This window comes from Gordionus sp. m RMFG-2023, chromosome 2 (genome assembly GCF_954871325.1).
Source record: "Gordionus sp. m RMFG-2023 chromosome 2, tfGorSpeb1-WG-v2, whole genome shotgun sequence".
NCBI classification, from domain to species: domain Eukaryota; kingdom Metazoa; phylum Nematomorpha; class Gordioida; order Chordodea; family Parachordodidae; genus Gordionus; species Gordionus sp. m RMFG-2023.
In genome coordinates, this window is record NC_088776.1 from 39083307 (window position 1) to 39101613 (window position 18307).

General features: G+C 25.4%; 3 protein-coding genes and 1 long non-coding RNA gene across 7 annotated transcripts in view; 3 read left to right on the forward strand and 1 right to left on the reverse strand.

Moving 5' to 3' along the window:
* The first annotated feature begins 884 nt into the window (after nt 1-884).
* Nucleotides 885-1809, forward strand: LOC135924321 (tigger transposable element-derived protein 4-like). The gene is made up of 2 exons (XM_065459376.1): nt 885-1212; nt 1253-1809. The coding sequence occupies exons 1-2, from the start codon at nt 885-887 to the stop codon at nt 1807-1809; spliced, it is 885 nt and encodes a 294-aa protein (XP_065315448.1).
* LOC135924556 (jerky protein homolog-like) lies at nt 940-2540 on the forward strand. Of its 2 annotated transcripts, none has more exons than XM_065459619.1 (3): nt 940-1212; nt 1253-2191; nt 2233-2540. In XM_065459619.1, the coding sequence occupies exons 2-3, from the start codon at nt 1819-1821 to the stop codon at nt 2448-2450; spliced, it is 591 nt and encodes a 196-aa protein (XP_065315691.1). In that variant the 5' UTR covers nt 940-1212; nt 1253-1818; the 3' UTR covers nt 2451-2540. The 2 variants fall into 2 exon arrangements, with proteins under 2 accessions (XP_065315691.1, XP_065315692.1); XM_065459620.1 differs by having other exon boundaries at nt 1269-2191.
* Nucleotides 2541-2930: 390 nt separating this feature from the next.
* On the reverse strand, nt 2931-3250 carry LOC135925112 (uncharacterized). The gene is made up of 2 exons (XR_010571539.1): nt 3108-3250; nt 2931-3064 (listed from the first exon to the last, which is right to left on the reverse strand). It is a non-coding gene; the product is annotated as an uncharacterized LOC135925112 (long non-coding RNA).
* A 6380-nt stretch (nt 3251-9630) lies between these two features.
* LOC135925583 (transcriptional regulator ATRX homolog) overlaps nt 9631-18307 on the forward strand; it is a 60063-nt gene continuing 51386 nt past the window's right edge. Inside the window, exons 1-3 of one of the 3 annotated variants that reach the window (XM_065460984.1) lie at nt 9631-10057; nt 10100-10220; nt 10262-10457. In XM_065460984.1, the coding sequence (XP_065317056.1) occupies nt 9797-10057; nt 10100-10220; nt 10262-10457 (578 nt within the window). In that variant the 5' untranslated portion in view covers nt 9631-9796. The remainder of the gene's footprint in view (nt 10058-10099; nt 10221-10261; nt 10458-18307) is intronic. The other 2 variants (XM_065460985.1, XM_065460986.1) reach the window with 2 other exon arrangements.

The window sequence follows — 18307 nt, forward strand, 5'->3', positions numbered from 1 at the left end:
AAATTAATAAGACTATCTAAATATTTATTAAATGAATACTATTTTAAATATTACAAATTAATACATATAAATTACATTTTCACTATGTCAGCTAGCAATTAAATTTTGTATTATAAATAGAATATCAATATCACTCACTAAATATTGATTTAGCATTAACAGTTGAAGCTTAATGGACTATTATTATTTAAATTATTTTGAAAACTAAAAAATTTAATATTGTAATTAGCATGACTAATTACTGTATATTTATTTTTAAATTTTATTATCATACCTATTCCTAAAAATATTTTCAAGGTCCAAATAAGTTTAATAAAAAGTAAGTAAGTAGACATATAGTTCATAATCATCTATTATATATAGTTGTTTATAAAATATTAGATAAAATGCCACTTTTAAAAGACGTATTTGACAGTTATAATATATTACAGCTAATATTATAATGAATTTTACTAATAAATGCTTTTGATAATAAATATAGTAACATTTTGCTCTCAAGTATTTAACGCCATCTATTTAGTTATAAATAATTTTAAAAATTAAACATTTAATCATTCATCCTACAATAGATGTACAGTCAAAACCGTTTAATTGCATATCGCTTAAGTGCAAAAACTTTTAAATGCGAAAAAACCCCGCGATTTTGATAATAATTACTATGGTATAATGTTAAATTACATTTATAATTGCGAATCGGTTAATTGCGAAATATCGGATAATTGAAAAAATTTTTCTGGTCCCATTTATATAACAATAACGTTAATTTAATCGGATAAGTGAAAAAATAAAAAAAATTTATCGAAAAAAATTATTCATCATTTTTTTTATTTAACCTTTTTCCATTCATTCATTCATTCATTACCAGGCCAAAAATTAATATAAAAATGGTAAAAAAATTATTCCAAACATTAACCCTGAAGCATAAAAAAGAAATAATTGATAAATTAAACACTACATCAAAAACACGATTAGCATCAAATTACAATTGCCACGTCTCGACAATCTACCGTTTAATAGCGAATAAAGAAAATCTATGCTCACAATTTCTAAGGAATAAACCTCCTACAACTAAAAGATTTAGAATGAGTTGTTACCCAAAGACAGAAGCAGCTTTATTGGTTTGGTTTACCCAAATGCGAAGTAAAAATTGCAGTCTAAATGGGCCAGTGATGTTAGAAAAAGCTATGTTTTTTAGCCAAACATTCAATAAAGGTAATTATAAGTTTTTATAATATATATATATAAATTATAGGCATTCCTACTAGCAGCTGGTTGCAGAGATTTAGGAAAAGACAGAATATAAATTTTCATAATGTTTGCAATGAAAAGGGGAGTGCAGATATTATTAATGCAAATGAATGGAGCAGAAATACACTCCCTTCTCTGATTAAAGATTATCAAAGGAGTAATATTTACAATTGTGATGAGACAGGACTATACTACCGAGCATTACCAAAGGGCACAATGGAATTTAGTGGAACTCAACCACTGGGCTTCAAACCAGACAAGGAAAAGGTCACAGTTCTATTTATCATAGATGGGGATGGATCTGATAAAAAGTTATATGTTTTAGGGAAATTTAAAAACCCTAGGTGCTTTAAAAATAAAAAATTACCAGTTAAATACTACTCCAATAAAAGCAGCTGGATGACAACCTCAACTTTTGAAGATATTCTTAAAGAATGGGATTCCTCATTAAAGAAGAAAATTTTATTGTTTTGTGACAATGCATCTTGTCATAAAACAAAATTAACATTTAACAATATAAAATTAATTTTTTTACCAGCAAATACAACATCATTAATTTAACCTTTGGACATGGGTGCAATTAGATCCTTTAAATGTCATTATAGAAAGGGTATTATGAGAAAAATGATAACATTGATGGAAGGAAATGACACCACCTCTTTTTATAAAAGATTTACACTTTATGATAGCCTCTATCTTATAAAATTTGCATGGGGTGAGGTGACAAGTACCACAATCATAAAGTGTTTTATTGAAGCTAAATTTTTTGATAAGTCTATGGCATTTGATTGGGAATCGGAGGATGATATAGCATTAACTGACAACGAAGAAGATGAATTTGATCCCATATTTGAAGAATATGCGTTACACGATAATGATGCTAGCTGCCATGGAATTTTAGATGATCAGAATATTTGTAATCAGATAAGATTAGAGTTGGAAGGTTTAATTACTTAAAATTTTAATTAATCTTATTTTTTATAGAAGGTTATGAAAGCTCCGAGAATGACGAAGGGAACCTAGAGATATCTGATCATTTAATTACAAAAAATCAGGCTCTTAATGGTTATTATACTTTTCTTGAATATGCTCATGAACATCTAAGGGATCAAGATTCACTAAGAAAGCTAGAGAATATAGTGGAAAAAGAATTATTTACTCCAGAGTCTAGCCAAACTCTTATCACAAAATATTTTTATTAAATCTTATATTACTTTATAATAATTGTGATACATGTATAATAAAATTAGTTCAAATAAAATCTTATGTTATAAAGCATTAATAAACTTTCATTCCAGCATGGTCTGTTAATACATTTATAATATTAGAATTTATAAGATTTGAATAGGCATAGGATTTTAAATCAAATATCATGTGAATGAAAACAAAACACTTAATAAACTTAAATTATTTTATATTAATCTTATTGTTTCCAGTTTTTTAGGCAAAATATTTTAAAATTTGGCTTTAATAATAAATTAGAATTTAAAAAGTGATAATATATTTGTGTAAAATTATATTTCAGTAAATTTAATGAAGGTAAAATGACAAAAGTAGTTAAAATTAATGGAAATAAATATTAGGGTATTGTAAAGGAAAAAATGTTATTATCTTTCACAAAAGCTTTTTTTTGCTTTAATTCTTACATATCTTAAATAAAAAATGAGATAAAATCAAGTAAACAAATTTAATTATAATTTTATTCAATAAAAAATAATTTATCAACAACTATAATGCTAATACATAAATAATTACAATCTTTTTATAATTAAGTCTTGTTTTCTTTGTTCCTTTCTGTCTATAATCATGTCTAGATCTAGAGAAAATATAAATATATATATCAAAATATATCACATTACTTTCAAGTGCTTCAGATATTTTAATATTATTTGATTGATCTAAATTAATTGAATACTTTTTATAAAATAATAACTTGATGAATTGACGATAAAAATATAGGATTATTGGTGGGAAGAAAAAAAAGCTATGATCATATGTTTCAACAAATAAGATAAATTTTTAAAATTTAGTTTTTTTATTCGTTACATAACTTATTCAAATTAAAATATATAGTTGGTTACATTAATAAAAAATTGTATTTATTGCAAAGTTTGATGGCTTATATGATTAAAATATATATAGATGATAAATATCTTTATAAAAAACACAAACTGATTTTTATTAAATAAATTGTTGAATTTTAAACGTATAATTGCGAAATCGGATAATTGCGAAATTTTTAAATATTTCGGTCCCAAGCTTTCGCAATTAAACGGTTTTGACTGTAATAAATTTGCAGGGGCATCGCTAGCCTTTACAATCTCAGGGGGGCTCAACTAAAAAAAAATTTGTTGGAGGCTTCGCCCCCCTGGCCAGCATTTGCCCAGCCTTCGGCCGGGTTATATATTAATATATTATACTTTTTTAAAATTTGCTAACTCTGAATAATTATTCTGAATTTCATATTTCAAATTATGCATACAAAATAAACTAGCATATAAATAATTAAAACAATATGACATTTCTAAAAATTTTATTTTTTATTACAAAATCTATTTATTACAGTATAAAATATTTTCGATTGCTGATATTAAAAAATTGCGTCTAAAGAATTACAAATGATAAAAAAGGTTCATTAATTCATATATATGCCCATAAGCGTAGCCAGGATTTTCCTAGGGGGGGGGGGTTAAAAAATTATTAAGGGCTTCGCCCCAGACTCCATTTTGAGATAGCCTTTGGCCCGCTTTTGCCCAGTCTTCGGCCGGGTTACCTTAGTCTATATATAGTCATAAGATATTTTTACAATATAGGAATTAAATTTTAATAAAAAAAATAAGCCTGGGACAAATAAGAAATATATTTTTATTAGTTTATAAAAAATACAATAAATTACTTGTTTATACATTAATATAAAGGCATTGTAATAATTTATTCCAAACAAGTATAAGAAATTTATTTATAAAAAGTAAATAAACATATATTTGATTTTCCTCAATTATATAGAATTAGTTACAAAATACTAGGTAAAATTCCACTTTTACAAACATATTTGGCAGTTAGATAATATATTACAGTTAATATTTTAACAAATTTTACTAATCAATGCTCTTGATAATAAATATAGCAACAATTTGCATTCAATTATGTAACGCCATCTATTTATTTTAAATAAAATATGATATTAAAAATTAATCTTCATATTATTCATCCCACAATGTCTTTAAAAGATATTTTCTGATATCCTTATCAATATTTTATAGTTTTCTGTAAAATATATAATTCGCTATATTGGTAAAAATTACTTGATTGTCATATGATAATTGATAAAATTAGATATTCTGTAAATCTACGACATATTAGTTTTATAAAAAAATATCAACTTTTACATTCTTTCTTTCAAATTATTGCTTAAGATATATGCATTCATTTTTGGGGGTCAGGAAGTGGGGGGAGGACTAAGGGGGGTATTTTTTATTAGCTTAAAATGATATTCACAAAAAGTGATAAATTTCTGAAGGGGGGGAGGGGAATTTCCCTTTGCCCCCACCCCTGGCTACGCCTATACATATGCCTCTATTGATATGGTTTTTAAAAACTACATATTATAAAATTAGCAACTTAGATTGACAAAAGGTCAAGAATATGTTTTATAGAATAAACTAATAAGGAAAATTTATAGGCCCAACTTTCATATTTATCAAATAAAAAAGAATAAACCTTCCTAAATTGAATAAAAGAATCTACATGATTTTATAATTAATGGGGATTCAGATATAATTATTGAAATTTTATTTAATTTAACTTATATATTTTTATATGGAATAAGAGTATCGCCTCTGATGGCGATACTCTGAGATAAAATTATGTTAACTTTATCTTTATTTTTTTTTCTATTATTATAAAATTAAATTGAATCAAAAGTTTTTATAAAATGAAAAAGTGATTTTTTACAATTTCGTTAATGTAATAAATATCATCAGTTATTTATATAAAAATTAATACATCTGTTAACATAAATCACTTTATCAAATAAAATATACATTAAAAAAATGTACATTACAACACGTCACCCATTACTAAACCCAAGTGTTAGGGGTGATTGATAATATATGACCAATAATATACTAAATATAAATACACATCTGACGTTTTCCATTTACTCCAAACTATATATTTAAACATTCCGCTTATTTTGGTGTCTATAAAAATTTCGCCGAAAATAAATTATCTTGATCGACTTTATAATAAGAATTAATAAATGCGGCTTTATGTCCATAGGAGGACGCCGTTTGATTCGTCTCACGAATAAGAATAAAGAAATGCGGTCTTCTTTTTTTAATATTTATTATTTTATTTTATCTTAATAATATTAATTCCCAATTTTGGAATATTCATCTTTTTTATTTTACCTTTATAATATATTAATTTCCAATTTTGAATATTTGTGTTTTTATTTTACCATTATAATATATTAATTTCCAATTTTGGAATATTCATCCATTTTATTTTACCTTTATAATATATTAATTCCCAATTTTGAATATTTGTGTCTTTATTTTACCTTTATAATATATTAATTTCCAATTTTGGAATAATTTGCCTTTAGTGGCCTTCTCTCAAAGTCGAATACAAATGAGATTATACTGCACCTGAAAGAGTGATCATTTCGCCGCATTGATAATATAGTGGTAATAAAATTGCGAATTGTGACTGCAATAACCCTTATGGAACATTTGCTTTACACAGCACCATTTTCATATTTATCAAATAAAAAAGAATAAACCTTCCTAAATTGAATATTTACAAAAAGTGATACATTTCTGAAGGGGGGGGGGAATTTCCCCTTGACCCCCCCCCCTCCGGCTACGTCTATGCTTAAGTTATTTACAAGGTAGAGATGCCATATTAGAAATGAAACATTTTGTAACTATAAAATAAGAACCAGAGTGATATGATATGATAAAAGAAATTAATTAAGATTTTATATATTATTGTCGCACCACCTCTAGTTGGTATTAAAATAGTAGTAGTTTGTAATAATATCAAAAATATACTAAAAAAAATAGCTCAAAACTGTTTTTCAAATAAGAAAAAAAATAAATTTCTTAAAAACACGTAAAAAAGAGAAGAAAAGTTATCTAATTCATTACATCCATACTGGGATAAATAATATGATGTTAAATTTTTTAAAATTTTTCTAAATATATAGATGGCGTTATATATTTGAAAGCAATTTATTACTTATATTTATTATCAAAAGTAGTGTTGTTTAACGGCTCATTTTGAGCCGATTTTTCAAAACGGCTAACTCAATATTTTATTAGGAAAAATATCATGCAAGCCTTAAGATTTTGCTCATAGGTGGCACAAAAATTTGGACATATATTAACGAAATTTTGAGGCTTAAACAATATTTTTCTGGTTAAAATATTGAATTAGCCGTTTTTAAAATAGGCTAAAATCGAGCCGTTTAACAACACTAATTAAAAGCATTTATTAGTAAAATTTATTAAAATATTAACTGTTATATATTATATAACTGTCAAATACGTCTGTAAAAGTGCTATTTAACTTAATAATTTATAACCAATTATATCTAATAGAGGATTATAAACTATATGTTTACTTACTTTTTATAGTCTTACACTTATTTGGATTTGGACCTTGAATATAATTTTAAGAAGAGGCATGTTAATTAAATTTAAATATCAAGAATATAGTTGATTAGTGATTTTGAACTCGGCTAATTACAATATTATATTTGTTAATTTTCAATTAATATTTATTTAATTAGGGTTATATAATAATTTAAATAATACAAGTCAATAAAGCTTCAACTGTTAAAGCTAAATTAATATTTAGTGAGTGATATTAATATTCTATTTTTAACATAGAATTTGATTGCAAGCTGACATAGTGAAAATATAATTTATAAGTATTAATCTAATCTAATAATTAAATAGTATTCATTTAGGAATAGTTTAGATAGATTAATTAATTTTTAAATTATAAAATTAAATCTATATATTACTCAATAAAATTATAAAAGAAATCATTCAGTGGGCAATCAAAAAAATTTATTTTTAGTTCAAGGGGATATTAAAGAGCCATTAAAAAAAAATTTTTTTGCTTCAGGGGGCTATTCAAATTTTTCAGGGGGCTCGAGCCCCCGCCTTTCCTCCCCCCCTAGCTACGCCACTATAAATTTGATATCTTTTATTTTTTTGCGTTAGGAAAGCTATTTTTTTTCTTTTTCAAAAAACAGTTTCAAGTTAAATTTTTAATCCAAGTATATTTTTGATATTTTTACAAACTACTATTATTTTATAATAAATTCTTATATGTACTAGTTTACATCGTGAGTGTCATGGCTATTACTGCAAATTAACCAGCATCTATTATTTGTGTTGCTATGCAATTTAAGATTATTACTACAACGGCTGAGAGTATTTGATTGCATATTTTAGATAACAATAATAATGGTCAACTGTGTAGTCGTTTATATATATTATATATCATTTAAAATGGATGATAATCTTTTAGAAATTTAATATCTCACAATAATTTTATCGATTACTTATCTAGCTAACATCATGTGTCATCTAAATGGAAGCTCTAACCTCTTCAAGAATTGTTGATTTGGTTTAGGCCTATAAATTTTTCCTTATTAGTCCATTCTATAAATGTGTAAAATGGTAACAGAGAGTTAAATTAGTTTGATAACATTTTGCCAATGTAAGTTGGTAAGAATTATATTATTGCATTATGTGGTTTTTAAAAACTATTATCAAATGAGGCATATGTATGAATTAATTAATCTTTTTTATCACTTTTAATTCTTTAGACGCAAATTTTCTTTATATCAGCAATTATTTTATATGCAATAAATAGATTTTGTATTAAAAAATTTTATTTTTAAGAATGTCTTGTATTGTTTTAATTATTTATATGCCAGTTTATTTTGTATACATCATATAATAAATTAGAAATTTTTCAGAATAATTGTTCAGAGTTTACAAATTTAAAAAAAGTATAATATATTAACATAAAATCCGGCCGAAGGCCGGGCAAATGCGGACCGAAGGCCCGCAAATTGGGGGGCATGGGAGGCGAAGACCCCTTAAATTTTTTTAGTTGAGCCCCCTGAGATTGTAAAGGCTAGCGACGCCCCTGATTCTTGAATAAAATTAAGTCATTTTTTAAGCTCATCGTTCTTTCATTAAAATAAGAGAGCTACGCCGTTTACCCATCAAACTGTGTAAAAAGATATATGGGGTTGATTTAAAATGACAAGAATCATCCAACAATTTTTGGGCAGACATAAGTTATCTGTGCCACATAAAGACTATATGCCCTAAAGCTTAAGTGCTTGAAAAGATAGTTTAAGAGAGCCCATACCCGTTTTAAACAAAATTTTATTTTATTTGGTACGGGTTAAATTTTATTTTTACTTAATTGAAGTTTAATGGGTTTATACCAATATTAGTGTGAGAGCTTAGTTCTGTGGTACATTTTGTCTAATATAGATATTCTAAGGATTGATTATAGACTTTCTATGAATTCAGATCTAACCTAAATGATTCAAATTTAATATAAAATTCTATGTTCTTTCAAAATAAATATATTTCTTTTATCAGTTATTGATATTCAAACTTAAGTACCGGAGCATTAAAAGGTTAAAAAGATTAAATGTCTATGCCGAGTTATGTCAATTATAAATTTTAAGTATAATTCTAAGTTTATATCTAATTCGTTCATAGTTCATAAGGCTTTTTAATACTTATGTATATAAATTGAGTATATATTTATATATATAGATAAAATAAATAAATAAATTAGTACTTTTCTACTGGTTAGCATGTTCGTTTTCCTAGATAAGTATAAGATAAAAAAATGTTAGTTAAAATATAGTGAAAATCAGAAAAGTCTAGATTAGTTTTGTTAAAAAGCCCGATTGGAGTCAATTTATAAATATTGCCCAAATAAAATTTTAGCCCAAATAATATTATGTAAGCATTGAGATCTTGCTCATAGATGGCAGAAAGGTTTGGACCTCTATGCCATATCTCGAAGCTTTCATAATTTTATTTTTGTTAAAATCTTAATCGGGCCATTTTTAAAAACCCAGATCGGGGTTTTTAATTTATATAACAAGATTAAATCTAATATTAATGGTAATAAAATTGTGTCAAAATTATTTAACAAGTGTTCTTAAAAATGCTAGAAATTTTTTTGAAGTTTTATCTATTAGCGCTCAAACTATTCGAGGTTCGGTCTCGGTTTTTTTTATTCAATGGTCAAAACCGAGCTGACATCAAATTCTCATATTATTATAAATTATCTCGATCAACTTATAGAACTAAATAAAGTGATTGAAAATTATTTACTTCAATCAAAATTAAATTTAAAACAACTAAACGAACCAAATAATGTATCACAATATTTTGAAAACTTAGACATTGACAAATATTTTAATCAATATCTCTATATAAAAAGGTCAATCTTAACTGAAAATGAAGCAATTATTACTCAATCATCTACTCTTATGGATAATAAAGAATTAATTTCAAGTGATCCAGATTCTGATCCATTTATTTTATCCAATAATGTTGAGTTAGTAATGAATACAATACAAGACCAGAGAAATTTGAAGCCATATAATCTTAAAGAGTGCTGTGTTGCATTAACTCGTTTAAATTCTGATTTCCTGATTGAATATTTTTCAAAATATCAAGAACAAAAAAATTTGAATTACTCACTTTTAAACATGTTTGTTGAAGAAATAATGGATAATCAGATTATTATGGTATATATATATTTACTTTATAATACTAATTTATATTAAAAGGATGATTTTAAAGATAAAAATCAAATCATGAATGATATGAATGAAAAGGAATTGGAAAATTCCTTGGTAGATCAATTTATTCATATATTAGATAATCAAAAATGTCAAAGTGATCAAAAATGTATACATTTTAATTTTATATCTGATAAATTTTTTATTTAGACAATATTAATATCAAACAAGACCTCATTAAACAGATTGATGACTATTTGCTTACAAAGCCATCTATTGAAATGGTAAAACCCGAACATGATACACACAATGCCATACCTGAAAAATACCTGAAATTATTAAAAACAAAATTATCAAAAACAACATTAATTCGTAAAAATCCAGATATGCCACTTAAAAAATTCAAGTAAATATAATTAGTTTGACTATTCTATTAATTATAAGATTGCTTATATGTATATCTAGTTTAATAAATATTATTATATGTAGAAATTATTGATTTGTAAAAATATTTTGTCCCATTTTACCAATCAAAGCCACTTTTTAAAGGATGATTTGATTTGATATGACTGATCTCTTTATCCACATTTTAACACCTTCAACTTTTCAATATATCTATCTATTTTATACATAATTTAACATTAAAGGTTCTTCGGTATCAACTAGTGTTGTTAAACGGCTCGTTTTGAGCCGATTTTTAAAATCGGCTAACTCAATATTTCTTCCAGAAAAATATTACGCAAGCCTAAAGGATTTGCTCATAGGAAGAATAAAGGTCCAGACATATATTATAGAAATCTCGAGGCTTAAACAATCTTTTTCTGGCTAAAATATTGAGTTAGCCTTCTTAAAAAATCGGCTCAAAATGAGCCGTTTAACAACACTAGTATCAACTATAATTTTTTTAAATTATCTAGAAGTAAGGGTTAGTATGATAAAAATAACTAATTTTTGATAAGTAAATCATGATTTAAATATATTTTTTATATGTATTTAAAATAATTAGTTTTTCTTTTTGAATGAAAACATTTTATTATACATTATTTTACTATATTTATAATTACTAATTTAATTATAAAAAATTATTTTCTTAAATTTTTGTTTTGATATAATATATTCATATATTTTTTTAAAATATAAATTATAATATAGTATATAATATTATTTTATATTTATATAGAATTATATATTCTAATATTATTATTAATTTTACATATATATATATATATCAATAGGTAGTGCAATTTTCTATATAAAATGAAGTATGTAAGTATTTAATCAATAGCAAAGCTACTTTTTGGGAACTATTGATTCCACATAATAGAGCCTAAATGGATTAATTAGCAAACTAATCTTATCGTTCATTTCCTATAAAACTAAAAAATAAATTCCCACTCCAATATATATAATATATAATAATTTTTATAATTTAAGTTTGTAATAAAATATTAATGACAAATAAAATAATTGGATATGTATATTTGGCAACATGAACAGTATTTTTAGATTATAATGCAAGAGTTGAAATACGTTATATCAATTGGAAAAGTATGAAAGGAATTTAATATTTGTTATTTTTACATGTTGAGAAATTATATTCTGGTTAAAAATTTATTCTGACAGACCCAGAATTAAAATATTTATTCTTATCCTATTTTGGAAATTTTAATATAGAAAATATTGGAGAACAAGCTTGTCCATAGAAATTTGATGGCCTCACATTTATGAAAATTAAAAACATAGAAAACTGATAAAATTTTATTTCACAAATTGTTTTTACTACCCTTATGGATAATTGTCTTAAAAGGGCTGAAAGAGAGTAATGGAATTTGGTAATAAACTTATTTCAATGAGGGCCCAAAATTAAGGTAAGGATTTTGATGTCATTGATACCAGATTTGAGGAATCTAGGGAAATATTTCTTCAGAAAAAAATAATTATCTTAAACTGGATATTTAAAATAATATTTATTTTGGCCCTGACTGGCAGGTCTCTACTTTAAATATACCTAAATAAATTTGTTTTTTAAATCCACCCCTCGAAGTTTTGAAGATTCAAGTAATTAAAAGAAATATCAGTTTTTTTTAAAATTATAAAATTATTAATCATATCCAGAGAAATATATTAGAAAATGTAATATCAAATTGTGAGATTTTAATTGAAGTACCTTACAAAGTGGGTGGCCATACGAACCCTTTTTTATAATAAGCTGTAAGATAATAAGGATTCGTTTAATGAATTTACTCCCCATATTCTCAATCTTAATTCACGTTTTAAAACTAGAGGGAAGCGAGGTATTGTATTTTATATAAATATTTTTTAATTCAGGGAATTGTTCAAAAATAGTAATTTTGCTATCATTATTTAAAAAATATCTATCCAATATATTATCTTCATGGTGATCAATTTCATGGAATCCAAAGAAATCTTCCAAATCATTGCAAGGTTCCCGTGAACTAGTAGTAGCTATTTTTCCGTCGGGTATTTGCCTTAAAAAATTAATTATTCTGCCTTTTAGTTCCATATTTTTTGGATTTTTTATCCATTCCCAATTCAATTTGAATGCAGGATGGACAATCGTTGCAATGATATTATCATCATTATAAATATTTGAAAATCTGCAATAAAGTTATTTAAATAGATATAATTTATTTTTTATTATAAACCTTTTATTAATACCTCTTATAAGAGACTTTACAAGAGGTTGGCAAAACTCTAAATCTGTTAATTCGTTTAATTTTGAAATAAGTTTAGAAATGGTTGGACTTAGGAAACCCATGTCCATATGAAGCTCCCCTTCAAGGATTTTTAGAGCTTTTTCCATAGGCTCCATAACCTAAAATTTATTTATTTCAATAAGATAACGATTATATTAATATTTACTTGACTATACTCTTTAATAAATTTACGTTCGTGGGAGTTAAAACGTATAAGCCCATGGTTATCACACAACTCATCAAGGTCCTTTTGTTTTTCATCTAATATTTTATCTAGCAAAACCATAGACTCATAATAAGAATTCCAACTAGTGGAATTTGGGCATATTAGATACCTACCCAACTTTCTGATAATATCGTCCGCCATATTTGTAGATATATTTTGTTTATTCCACAAAGATTGACACTTTTGGAATAAATTTTGAGAAACTATTTGAAAGCTTCTATCACCTAAAGCTTTCTCTGCGTCAACTGTTGCCACCAAATTGAGATTGTGGCAAGCACATAGTGAATGTTGAGGGAGATAATCAAAGCTTTCTGCCCTATTATTTAGGATATCATCAATATCCAGAAATTGGAAATCATCATCCATATCAGAACTTTTATCTTCAAACATTCTAAAAAATAAAAGGAAAGTTATAATTTTAAAATAAATATTTAAGATTACCTGAATGCTTTCACAAAGTTCCTACTATTATCAGTAATGGTTTTTATCACTTTATTCTGAATTTTAAAGCTTTTATGTATATCAATTATCATCTTGGCCAAAACATCAAAAGTATGCTTGCCTTGAACACGTCTTAGGGCTAAAGTTGCTGATTTTCTTTGCAATGATTTTGTGTCAATCCAATGAACTGTTACACTCAAAAAAGACCTTTATAAGTTAAATTAATCAAGCACATTTAAAAATATAGGCACTACCTTCTAAGCAATCAGCTGTGGTACACACATAAGATACTCCAGATAGCATTTCTATAATATCATCCATCATTTTATCATAACGCAAACCTATCTTTGCTATTAGTGTTTGGCGGCACATTACCTTTGCTGAAATGGAAAACGTTTTTATCATTTTGACAAGCTAGGATTGTCTACAGTTGATAAAGGAACTAGTGTCTCAATGACATAATGATTGCATTATCTCCTTCAGTTTTTGTAGGTTCATATATTTTTTGACTAAAATTTAATATTGACTGTTTTTTCTCAGAAGACTTTATATTTTGGCTAATATCTTTTTTATTATAACTATTGATATGATTTTCAATTTTTGAATATTGATTAACATGTACTCTCTAAATATAAATTTATAAATTAAATTAAAATTTATTTTATAAAAATCAACTTTATTTTTAACTGATAATCTAAAACATCAAATTATTAAGGTAGATTTTTTAAATAAGAAATTGACAAATATTTAATGAGCAGTATAAATATCTTTTTAGGTACTTTATTTTTTTTTATTTTTGTAAATTTTTTTATTATTTATTTTACTTATTTTATAAATATAAAATAAAAATAAATAATTATTTTCCAAGTTTATTGATCAAAATAAAATAAGAAAAATCAAATTAAGATTAAATAAAATATAAATTTTACCATAATAAAATGTATATTTTTAAATTGGATGTTACAATTCAATTTAAAAAAATACTTTAAATTTAGAAAAAAAATGTATAAAAAGGAGGTTAATGAGAAAATTAAAATAAATATTAAAATATAAAAAAGCATCATATCTGACAACCCAAGCTCAACTAATATAATTATACCTAAAACGAATTATTTGTTATTCGATATTCGATTCGATTCGTATTTTACGAATACGAATAACACAATTATTCGATTCGAAAATTCGAATCGAATTCGAATAAGGAAAATATATTATTCGTCGAATAATTTTTTATCTATTATTCGATCGAATTATTCGAGATTATTCGACTAAATAATTTATAGTATTAATATATATTGGAAAATAATCATATATAAATCATATATTATTATTAAGAATTATTTGAAATTATTTCAATTTAATAAAATCTCCTAGTGGAATAATGAAAATTGCGCCAAATTTTGAAACTCCATTTTAATTATCTCATAATAGACCATTACTTTAGAAATTTCTTTTATGATAGAGATGGACGAAGAAGGTAATTTATATAACACATAACATATACAATTATAATAAACTGTTAATCCCATCACATCAAGAATGACGGGCAAACCTGATATTTCTCTTTCATTTGATGATGGAGAAATCATAAATTTGACTTTTTGCCTAAAGTTTTTACCACTTTATTTGTAAAATATTGCTAATGTCGTGTTATCTAAAATGGCGAGGAACATATTGTCGATACAGAAATCTTCAACCCCATGTGAGCGACTCTTTTCTGTTGGAGCTCATATGGTTACAAAATACAGAATGTCGTTAAAGGAGGAAACAATCCGAAAAACTTTATGTTTGAAAGATTGGCTGTTGTCAGATTTATCTACTACATTGATATGAATATTATATTGATTTTTCCACATTGTATATAAATATATTATATATGTATGCTTCTATTTTGTCTCACTAATAAAATTTGTTTGTCTTTATCCTTAGTTAAATTTTACAAAATAAATTTTATAATAGATCTTTTTTAATTCATGGTAAATAAAATATTCGAATCGAATCGAATATTCCACGAATCGAATCGAATAATCATTTTATTATTCATACGAATACGAATAATAAATTATTCGATTCGTATTTTTGTAGGTATAAATATAATGAATTGCCAAAAATAATTAAAACCATTTTAAAAAAATTATTACAAAATAAACAAAATGATTTTACTTTTAAATGTTTTTTTAAATTAAAGCTTGAGATTTTAGAGAAAGATATCCTTTTGTTGTTAATACATAATAGGCATTTCGCCTTTAAGTTGACTTTATCATCTGTATCATCTATAAGCTTGAAATATTTTTTATATGGTGGAAATGGAAATTCAGTTTCTTCTTCTATGATCTCTAAATCCATAATATCTAAAACTTTTTTTTATTATATATCTATAAAATGAATATTAATATGACTTACAAGATTTTTCAAAAAATTTTCAATATAAAAAGGAAAAACTGATGTTTAATGTTTAAAATTATTAGATGAAAAATCAATATAAAACTCGGCTCAACATTTAATAATGAATAAATTTAAATAAAATAAAATTTTATTTTAATTAAATTTTAATTAACAAATATTATTAATATTTAAAAAATAATATAATTTATATATTAAATTTAAAGGAGCGGTGGAGCGGCGCTCTTCCGCTCCAGCCTTAAAAGAAGCTACTCCCGCTCCCGCTCCCGCTCCTCATTTTTAAAAAGGAGGGGGCGCTCCAGCTGTTTTTGAGAAAATGTAGCGGCGCTCCTGTAGCGCCGCTCCTTAACAACTCTGCTATTTAGTATTTCAAAACAGGTCTTAGGGGAGAGGCGTGGGTGTTTGTTAGATTCTAATTTAGAAAATTTATTACTTTTTAAAGCTAATAAAAGATTATAAATATGATATATCATATAATATAAATAAAACGTTTTGATAAAAAAATATGATTTTGTTTCGTGTACCTTCTAAAAAAATGAAAATCAAAGGAGCGGTTATGGAGCGGCACTCCATTAGTTGGAGCGGGAGCGCTCCTTTTAATATGTAGTAGCGGGAGCGGGAGCTCGCTCCTTTTGAGAAGGTAGGAGCGGTAGCAGGAGCTCTCTACTTTTAAAAAGGAGCGTTAACAACTCTCCATTTTATTTTTGTTAAAGAGGCCATTTTATATCGGATCGGAAAATTTTATAATATTGGCCGATAACCGATATTTTAAAATGGGCGAAATATCGGCCCGATCCGATAAAAATATCGGTACATCCCTACTCAGATATATAACTGAATTGCCAAATAAATTGGATTCTATTAAGATAAATCGCTCAATATATGAAACAAAATATATTTTTTCGTTGTGGTAGTACTATTGATTAGCAATTTTCGCCTTATTTCTCTAGCGCTTTTTTCCAGAGTTATTAAACGCTACTTTTAAAAGTAGCGCGCTACCGCTATCACTATTTGTCAAAAAAAGTAACGCGCTATTAGCTAGGTAATTTGTTGCATTTTAATAATAAAATCATTTCAATATTATCATCCCCAAGTCTAAAGCGACGATCAGAAAGTATAAGTTTTGCCTTACTAAATAATCTCTCTTCACTAGCACTTGAGATTTTCTATTATACTATCTTTTATTCCAAAAAAATTATTAGTGGAAGTCTTCATGGTTGTAATTGGGCCATCTTTGTTTGGGGTGAGACTATAAATATCAATGGCATCATCACCTATTTCCTCCTCTTCCAATACATGTTGACTATCATTCTCATATCCTCACCAAATATTCTATATTCATATTAAATAGTACAAATTATTGTTTTTAATAGAAATGTGTATAATATTTATCGATAATAGAGTGGAAAAATCATTTGGTAGGTATTCTAAATTTTGAACCTCAGGAATTATGATGTAACTAAGCAAAAATATTTTATCAAATGAATACATTGAATTCTCTATACTGTATATAAATTGATGGCCATTAATCACCAAGAAATAAATATAGTAAAAATCTACTATTAGAATGTAAAAATTACAATTTACCTATTGATTTGATATTTTTTTTACATCTTTAAACAAATAAATTTAAAGCCAGTTTTGGTTTTTATATTTATAAAAAAAATTTCAAATCTAGGAAATGGGAAATTTGTATTATAGCTATTAAGAACATTTTATTCCCAGGTATCTTCCATTTCATCAATATAATTGTCTGAATCACTTTCAACGATTTGGATATCCATAGGCGTTGACATTTTAAATTATTAACACGTGATTTAGGTTTATAATACAAATGAAAATATAAATTACAAATTGAAAATATATTTCAATTTCAAAATTAAATTATAAATCATAAAAATTATAATTAATTATGATATTATATTTAAATTTTCATGTTTACTTACATTCATTAGTAGCTAAGTAGCGCTCAAAAAAAGTAGGGTGCTAAAAAATTAAATAACTACAAAAACAGTATCCGCTATTAGCTATAGCTACCAAACTACTTTCACAACTCTGCTTTTTTCCCGATATTGACATCGCTTTTATAAATTCGCTATATATAATTCACAAAATAGTTTTAGCTATATTGTCTTCGCGATTTGGGCTTCGCGTTAGCTATTTTCACGATAAGTTTCTCTCTAAAGAGTTCTCGGTAAGGGTTTAACTATTAAAAATTATCTACATTGTCGTCCCTGAATATCCTTTGCAAATGTGGATTTACAACTAAAGTTTCTCTATATAATCAATTCATTATAATAAACATTCGCGATAAAAGTTTCGCATGTGTTTTGGGATAAAAGTTTCGCTGTTTTGAGTTTGTTAAATATAAAACTGTATTGAGTTTGAAAAATATCTTGAGAAATTTTTTAAGCAAAAGATTTTTTGGAAAAATTATTATTTCATCTTGAAAGATTTTTTATTCAGATA

What these genes read in the sequence shown, in the direction of transcription:
- LOC135924321 (XM_065459376.1), top strand. Translation starts at nt 885, where the DNA reads ATGGTAAAAAAATTATTCCAAACATTAACCCTGAAGCATAAAAAAGAA. An exon ending in TAGCCAAACATTCAATAAAG is followed by an intron (nt 1,213 to 1,252) that starts GTAATTATAAGT and finishes TATAAATTATAG; the next exon opens with GCATTCCTACTAGCAGCTGG.
- LOC135924556 (XM_065459619.1), top strand. Translation starts at nt 1,819, where the DNA reads ATGGGTGCAATTAGATCCTTTAAATGTCATTATAGAAAGGGTATTATG. An exon ending in GATAAGATTAGAGTTGGAAG is followed by an intron (nt 2,192 to 2,232) that starts GTTTAATTACTT and finishes TATTTTTTATAG; the next exon opens with AAGGTTATGAAAGCTCCGAG.